The sequence below is a fragment of the Pteropus vampyrus genome, unplaced genomic scaffold (assembly GCF_000151845.1).
Source record: "Pteropus vampyrus isolate Shadow unplaced genomic scaffold, Pvam_2.0 Scaffold505, whole genome shotgun sequence".
Classification (NCBI taxonomy): domain Eukaryota; kingdom Metazoa; phylum Chordata; class Mammalia; order Chiroptera; family Pteropodidae; genus Pteropus; species Pteropus vampyrus.
Window position 1 is genome coordinate 840,519 of NW_011889286.1, and position 8,577 is coordinate 849,095.

Genomic DNA, 8,577 nt, shown 5'->3' on the forward strand with positions numbered 1-8,577 from the left:
AAATTAAGAGGGGGTGAGTCAGTTGGGGTCGAATGTGGTAGAGATGAAGTAAAACCGAGGGTTATGCATTTGAGGCTGGAATTTGGGAAGGTATTTTATGAAGACAGAAATAGGGAGTGAGAAGAACCCGAGTGATTGAGAGACTGAGGGACTAGAGCCGAAGCAGCATCTGGTCCAATCGTGGATTGAAGGAAGCCCAGGTCAGGGCGCACTCCTCAGTGATGCTGAGGGACAAGCCTGGCGCCTTGCTGTCAAGGCTTTTGTACTCAGACTTATGGCCAATAGTTAGAACCCTGTGCGATGGTGCTATTGCAAAGGAGCAAAGCAATGCCCTGGGTCTGGGAGGACGTCCTGGGAGAAGTGACGCCTGAACTGAGGTGGAGGCAAAGCCTCAATCCGGCTGGCTATGGAAGTCTAGGGTGTATAATCCTAGCAACAGGTAAACTCTTCATGGTTAGGGACCCAAAGTCTGCGGCCTCTTTAAGAAAGGGCAGTGAGGCAGCTACCGGAAGTGCCCGAGGAAGAGGTGGTGCCACGAGAGTAGTGGAAGCCGGAAGTTGCGGCCTGAACTGCGCGTGGCTGAGATGTCGGCCAGCGGGGCTGTGGAGCCCGGGCCCTCGGGGGTTGCTGCTGCCCCCTCGTCCGCCCCGGCCCGGGCTCCCGCCCCGGGACGCTTGTTCCGGCCTATCAGCGCCGAGGACGAGGAGCAGCAGCCCACCGAAATCGAGTCGCTATGCATGAATTGTTATCGCAACGTGAGGCGGGGGCGCGGCCGCGGGCAGCGGGAGAGTTGGGCTGAGGCGGCGAGGGGGCGGGGGTCGGCGCCCGTCTAGGTGGGCCTAGTTGGGGACCCGGAGGCGAGGCACTCCTGGAGGGTCATTAGACAGGGAATTGGAGATTCGTTGGTTTTTATTTGGCTCTTTTCTTTTTCTCTAGGGTGTGACGCGCCTCCTGCTCACCAGGATACCCTTTTTCAGAGAAATAATCGTGAGCTCTTTTTCCTGTGAGCACTGTGGCTGGAACAACACGGAGATCCAGTCGGCAGGCAGGATCCAGGACCAAGGAGTGCGCTACTCCTTGAATGTCAGGGCCCCGGAGGTGAGAGGATCGCAGAGCAGGTACCCTGGTGTCTTAGCGAAAGCTTGAGGATTGGAGCCAGAGCTCTGGTCCAGGCAGTGGGACCTTGAATAGATCTCCCTAAGTGTCCTAGTCTCAGTTTTTCTCTTTGTAAAATGATGTTGGTGCTGTCGTCTGCTCAGGTGAGATAAGACTTGTGAAAGTGCTTTGTAAATTTTGTCAGGGTATCAAATGAGCAAGTAGATGTTATGAAGAGTACTCTCACCATTTGGGCAGCCTGGCTCACACGCCATATGTAGTATTCTGCAGTATTCCGTTTCCCCAGAGTGGAGAGAGGAAGAAATAGCTGCGCTGGCGTCTGATGGAGGGAGAGGGACAGGCTTGTATTTCCAGAGGAGAAGCGGTACTGCTGACTTCTCTGGCCTGAAAGTTTTTCTTTCTGCATAGGACATGAACAGAGAAGTAGTGAAGACTGACTCTGCTACTACAAGGATCCCAGAGCTGGATTTTGAAATTCCTGCCTTCAGCCAGAAGGGAGGTAAGTTTAAGATCATGGTATATGGGTTTTTCGTGCCTAGCTGGAATCTTACTTTCTTGCAAGATCCCTGGTGCCAGGTCTACTGGCTGTGTATGGGTTTGGCCATGTAATCATTATGATCTACTTTGGTTTAATATTAGCAGAAAGCCTAAGAAAAACAGCTTGAGATAGTAGACAGTGATAGTAAGACTGTGATATGTTTATTACAGAGTTTTAGCATCACTCTTATTAGAGCTGAATGGAACCTTGTTCCCAGCCATCTCATTTTACAGATGAAATCAAGGCCCAGAGAGTCAAGTAAATTGCCCAGGGTTATACAGGCACTTGATAACAGAGCCAAGACTCACCTGTCTTTTGTTCTTATTCACCAGCTCTGACCACTGTTGAAGGATTGATCAGCCGAGCTATTTCTGGCCTGGAACAGGATCAGCCCACACGAAGGGTGAGCTGGCGTTTTCTGATTGCAGCAGCTCAAGGAATAATTATTTACATGTGTCTGAATAGAATATTCAGCTTTCCATGTAGCTGACTGTCTCCGACTGAATGTTGGAGAACTTTTAGGGGAAGCACATGGTGATGCTATAGCTTCCAGGATGTTGCATATGTGTGACTACTGTCCTTTCCACTTTCCTTCCCCCAACCTCTCTTCAGGCCTCATCTCAGACAAAGGAATGTTACTTCTGAAGAGCCTTTTATAATCCTCTTGGGTTTACGCTTTTAGAGTGTTCCATTTTCCTTACACTTATTATGACAAATAACATAATTGCATATTTAGTCATCTGTCTTCCTAACTGGCTGGAGAGCCCCATGAGAGGACTCCGATTTATTTAACATGGCAAGAGTGCCAGAGCTAAATGAATGAGAGAAAATGAGGCCCACCTGGCAGCACCCTAAATTTCATACTATTTGCTACATCTTATTGTGAGTGAAGTATGAGACTTTTCAGTACCTACTCATCCTTAGACTGGTAGTGACTTCCTGATGGAGATGATGTGGGCATGACAAGAAATGGGAGCATAAAGTCTGTCAGCAGGGCTGATGCTTTCACTCCTTGTTCATGTCAGGTAAATGAAGAAGCTATAGCGGAAAGAATTGATGAGTTTATTGTCAAATTGAGAGAGCTAAAGCACGTGGCCTCTCCTTTCACTCTGGTGAGTATTGAGGGAATCTAGGTGTCCTAAATTTACGGGAGAGATCATTAAGACTGCCTGGGATTTTTCTACTGTAGTGTCTGGTCTGATGGTAGGTGGAGGATCATACATGATTTCTTGTAATTACTCTGCACCCACTGTTAGATTATTGATGACCCCTCGGGGAACAGCTTTGTGGAAAACCCACATGCTCCCCAGAAGGATGATGCCCTGGTGATCACACACTATAACCGGACTCCACAGCAGGAAGAGATGTTGGGGCTCCAGGTAAGTGAACTGAAGAAGCCAGAAGAATGCTTGGAGTTAGTGAAAACTTATTTTGCTGCTGTTGCTCTTTGTACCCTATCTCAGCATGCTTGTGCTTCTCATCTAAGTCACGTCAAGGATTTAGGGTAAACTTTACAATAAAGATCGGCAGTGGCTGTGATTTTAAATTCTGTTTTTCTTTTGACTGGGGCTTTGCTTTCTAGCTTCTTGTTAAACTCATGAGGTGGCAGATAACAGAAGCAAGCCAGAGGATTTTCTCTTGCTCCAGGGCAGGGTGTTGGGGAGGCTGAGGTATATGTGCCAACATGTGATTTGCTTCTCTGCTGCTTTAGGCAGAAGCACCAGAAAAGAAGCCAGAAGAGGACGATCTCAGAAATGAAGTGAGTCAACTTGGCTTCTTTGGAGGAAGGAGCAGAGTTGTGGTCTGAGACTGATGCTTGTTCAGTGGCTCTCTTCCTTCCCACCACCAACATATCACCTGAATGTCTTTAGCCTGACGGGGCTCATCTCCCTGGGAGAGCTCATCCTACATCTCCATGTTGTGTTCCAGGTGCTACAATTCAACACAAACTGCCCGGAATGCAATGCTCCGGCTCAGACCAACATGAAGCTAGTTCGTATCTTTTGTCAGGCAGTTGGGTTGTTCTTCATCTGACTCAGGCACGAAGAATATATTCAAGCTGAGGAGTACTCCGTTCATGGAAAGCACATATTTTATTCCAAGTGATAAGGAAGATGTTGCCATTGATGAGACTATACACCTTGGCTTTTGGGTTCAAAGAATTAGGCCATGGTCTCTAGGCTCCTGTGTGTGGCCTGAGCCATGTCTGCAAACATTTGTGAACAGGGATCACTATGGGTTGTGACATTGCCCTCTTCCGGAGGACTAAATTAGGCTGCTGCTTGTGGTCTATTTCCTGCAGTCCTGTGTGTTTTGGGTTTGGATTTGTTTTTCCCCAGAAGGTGATCTTGCTATCCTGGAAGCAGATTTCCTTAACTTCATCTTACAGAAATTCCCCACTTTAAGGAGGTTATCATCATGGCTACCAGCTGTGAGAACTGCGGCCATCGGACCAATGAGGTGAGTGGGCTCTATTTGGGACGAAGACTAGCTTGAGGGTAACGTCTGTTTAATGTTCATCTTTCCTAAATCTGCTTTGGGATTGGGGGGTGGGGATTGGGTCTTAGGTTTAATACAGGGTGAGGAACCCTTTCAGGAACTGGGAATTAGGGAAGAAAAATTAGAAGAAAATGTCTTGTTTAAGAGATTTTGAAGCTTGATTATACGGAATGGGGAGACCCATTTTTTGACCCACCCGTCTGAGGGGTGAGAGTACATGAAGGCAGACTTTGACTCGATAATAAAAATTTTCTAGATCTATCTGAAAATAGAATAGGCTGTCTTGGAGAGTTGTAAATTCCCTTTCTTTGAGTGTATTTTTCAAGCATAAGCTGTTTATCTTAAACCAGAATGTTATAAAGGGGATCCACATGTTGGATGCAGTTGAAAGTTCCTTTCAACCCCAACAATTATTTTTTTAAAGGTAAATTCAGAGTTTCTTGATAACTTGCAGTGAGTTTTGGCAGGCTGCTGGTACTGGGCACTCTGTTCCTGGCCAGGTCTTGGTGTACTTGGTTTGGGTGATTGCTGCTACTATTGGTTTAGAAGGCTCTGTAGCCGTTAATGGGCCTGATCGGATGTCCAGGCCTACCCTCTGAGGTTTCCGGGGCACCAAGTGAGTCTTCTCTGCTGCTCCTGACTTCTGTCGTCTGTGCAGGTGAAGTCTGGAGGAGCAGTAGAGCCCTTGGGCACCAGGATCAGCCTGCACATCACAGATCCCTCAGATATGACCAGAGATTTGCTCAAGGTAACAACCTGCTTGGGAAAGTGACTGTCCTTACATGACTTGTCTCTATCTAGGAAAAATTGTCTTTTTAAATTATGTCCTGGGACTATGTGATAGGTACCTCCTTACTTCCATGGGTTTGATGATCCCTGAGCAAAGTTAATCCTTGGTAGGACATGCAGATTCAGAAGGCAACCCATAAGCTCTTTCTGATGACTGGGCAGTTTTTTGCCTGCAGTGCTCTGAAAGTGCTCTTGTCTCTTGCCTCTGATGACACGATACCTGACAGCTTGGAGCCATGACTCATTGTCCCTTTATTCGATTCCATTCCTGTGGTTCACATGGGTAGGAGTGAGTCTAGCTTTAACTGGAGAGTCAGAAAACTGGGATAGCTGACTTTGTCCCCAAACTTTCATTGATGGTATTAATTTGGCAAAAGAACTCTGTTTAACTTTCTCTAGTGGCTCCTGATTTAAATCTCTCATCTCACAGTCTGAGACGTGTAGTGTGGAGATCCCAGAACTGGAATTTGAACTGGGAATGGCTGTCCTTGGGGGCAAATTCACCACACTGGAGGGGCTGCTGAAAGACATCCGGGAACTGGTGAGTCACTTGAGTATAGTGCATGGCTGCTTCAGTGCAGCTGTGGGGGAAAAGGCTGGAAGACATCGATGTCGTAGTTTTTGGAGCTGATAACTAGGGGTTTCTTTGCCTTAAAGCTGATTTAAGAGACTTAAATATTATTTTGGATTGGGATGATAGACTTATGAGAAATTCTGAATGGGAATTCCCAGGCCTTAACTCTCAGACAATGTGGATAGATTGTGTGGTTTTCATGTTCACTATAAAATGAGGGATGAGGATCCTTTTAGCACCTAAAACTCCCCAACATAGACATACGTGTGTTGACTTAGCCCTTATATTTAGCCTCCTGATGAATCATTTTGCTTAATCGATTCTCAATTGTCAGGCGTCTTTTTTTGTAAATTATACTTTGCATTTCTTCTTAAAATTATGACTAGAGGTCATGTTGTAAGAACACTTTTTTTATAGTTTGTTTCACATTACCTATTGTCTTGGGAGATCAGTCCATACGCTCTTAGGAGTAGCCGCGTAGGTTAGAAAAGTGGTGTGGGATAAATGGAGACCAAGCTTCCCTGACTGGACACCCCCTTCTGTCCCCACGAGGTTTATGGTCAGACCTATCAAACACAGAGCCAGTATTCTAGTAGTTTGGATGACATTTATTGCAGGTGACCAAGAATCCTTTTACACTGGGTGACAGTTCCAATCCTGGCCAGACGGAGAAACTGCTGGAATTTAGCCATAAGTTGGACCAGGTGAGAGGGCTCTGGCTGGTCATTACCTGTGTGGCCCTGGGGCTCTGGTGAACAAGAGGCTACATACCCTTTCTTACCATCTTTTAAACATTTAAACATGTTGGGTATTCTCTTGGTTTTTGATATCCCATGTTATCTTTCTTGGTTTTCTTTGTTGGAGCATCTTTTTCAGTAGCTTCCTGAAAAAGTGCATGGGACCTTACATGCCTGAAAATGTCTTTATTCTGCCTTCACACTAGATTAATGGCTGGGGATAGAATTCTAGGATGGAAATATTTTTCATCAGAATTCCAAAGACATTGCACTGATGTCCTCCACGTTCCAGTTTGGCTATTGAGAAGTCTTAAAGCATTTTGATTCCTAATCTTTCGTACGTGACCTATTCTTAACATACTTTTTTGTCCCCTGTGATGTGAAATTTCGGGATGTGCTTTGGTGTGGGGTCAGTTTTCAACTACCCAACCACTTGGTGGGTCCTTTGAATCTGGAAGCTCATGTGGCTCATTTCTAGGAAGATTTTTTAAATTATTCTTTTGAGAATTGCTTCCTCTCTGTTTTCTCTTTCTGAAACCCCTGTGTTTTAGAATATTAGACTGACTCTCTGGTCTTCTATAATTTACTTATTCTTTGTCCAGTTTTCAATTTCTTTGTGTTTGCTCTACTTTAGATTACCTCAACTTTATTTTCCAACCCTTCAATTGAGCTTTTTATTTCCACTAACATATTTTCATTTTCCAAGAGTTTTGGTCTTTGAATACTCTCCCTCTGCCTTAAAAAAAAAAAAAAAAAAGCACCTGTTGTTTTAAGGATATAGTATTTTTTCTTCAGAATTTTAATGTTGGTTTTTTGGTTTTTTTTTTGACACTTTATTTTCGTTGCATTGTTGTTATTTCCTCTTTTTTTTTTTCCTTTCAATGTTAGGGGCTTTGCTCAGATGTCTGGTAATCATTGATTTTCTATTTAAAAGTGGAGGGCTACAAAACCTGAGTGGGGGGTGAGTCTTGTTGATATTGGGCTTATTGTAGGGGGATTTAGCTTAGTCATTTTGTTAAGGTAGCACCAATGCCAGAGACTTTTTTTTTTTTTTTCAGTATGAATAAATCTTTATTTTCCCAGGGAAAAGGGGAAGGGAAAGGGTCAGCATGTCTGTGTTACAAAATGATAGCAAATGGAAGTACCCGGCACAGCAAAATCAACCATCAAACAGTCCCTATTGATGGAGGTCACCAAAGCCCAAGGGGGCTGAGTCTTTTCAATGCCAGAGTCTTTAGGTCTGTTGTCTTGGGCCAGTCAGCTTCCCATCAGTGGGTGGTCTGTTTCCTGGCCTGAGCATGAAGGCTTGGCTGGCAGTGTTCTGAGAGCTGAGTGTGGGAAGAGGACTGGAGTATGTCTGTCTGTTTCCAACAAGGGTACTTCTTTTATTCTGCTATCTTGATTCCTTTCCCTGTACTCTCAACTGGGTGAGTGGCCCTCAGTCCATAATGTGTCGCGGTAACCTCCACAGAATCCTTCAGTCTTTTGCTTCGATGGAGGAACGGCATTTGTTGGCCTATTTGGAGTGGGAGATGAGATTGGGGATGTCACACTGCTTCTTAAATAGATTTCAGACAGTTCTTATTTTAGGTCCTCTCTACTCCACTTTTAAAGTTACCTCATTTCACTAGTTCATGAAACTTTGGGCATATTGTGATGTAAAATGTCTTGTCTGGCAGACATAGCCTCTTCTTACTATGTAAAATTTACATATTCTGTCTTCTTTAGATCCTGGAGGGTAAAATGAAGGCCCACTTTATTATGAATGATCCAGCAGGAAACAGCTACTTGCAGGTATAGTAGACCTTCCCTGATATTTCATGGAGATATATTTTCTGACCTTCCTTGAATATCATTTCTCCAGAAACTGAGAGACATGGTTCTAAATGAACTGGTCTTTATCAGGGAATTTCTTAGCCGAAGTGGGAACATAAGGGAGAACTGTGTATCAAGAGGGAAAAAAGGGAACACCTAAGTTCCTTCTTGTAGTTTAGTTCTTGTCCCCAGTTCTAAGTCCAGCAATAGAGTTTTCATTCTGCACATCTGATTGTGGAGTGAGGAGAAATGGTGCCTTGTCCAGAGGCCTAGATAGGGAAACTTAAAAGGCTTTAATCTGATTCGGGGAGATATTCTGGTGATTGACAGTAACATCAGCATTTACTGTGGGTCAGGCAAAACTTTTTAAGGTTTCTCCACGATTAAGGCTATTGCTATACACTTCATAAGAAGGTGCAGATAGAAAGTATTTTAGGCAAGCTGTTCCCTAATTCTGCCTGGGGCTGGTCGATCCCACTCCTGGCCCATGTGGGCTCTATTGCTTCCCA

The 8,577-nt window shown here is 44.8% G+C and overlaps 1 protein-coding gene across 1 annotated transcript in view; it reads left to right on the plus strand.

Annotated features, from left to right (window-relative positions):
* Positions 1-533: 533 nt before the first annotated feature.
* ZPR1 (ZPR1 zinc finger) overlaps positions 534-8,577 on the plus strand; it is a 10,386-nt gene continuing 2,342 nt past the window's right edge. Inside the window, exons 1-13 of the mRNA XM_011383191.2 lie at positions 534-755; positions 937-1,098; positions 1,525-1,615; positions 1,987-2,057; positions 2,680-2,766; positions 2,911-3,033; positions 3,366-3,413; positions 3,584-3,650; positions 4,044-4,114; positions 4,812-4,901; positions 5,373-5,483; positions 6,134-6,220; positions 7,982-8,047. Of these exons, the coding sequence (XP_011381493.1) occupies positions 585-755; positions 937-1,098; positions 1,525-1,615; positions 1,987-2,057; positions 2,680-2,766; positions 2,911-3,033; positions 3,366-3,413; positions 3,584-3,650; positions 4,044-4,114; positions 4,812-4,901; positions 5,373-5,483; positions 6,134-6,220; positions 7,982-8,047 (1,245 nt within the window). The 5' untranslated portion in view covers positions 534-584. The remainder of the gene's footprint in view (positions 756-936; positions 1,099-1,524; positions 1,616-1,986; positions 2,058-2,679; positions 2,767-2,910; positions 3,034-3,365; positions 3,414-3,583; positions 3,651-4,043; positions 4,115-4,811; positions 4,902-5,372; positions 5,484-6,133; positions 6,221-7,981; positions 8,048-8,577) is intronic.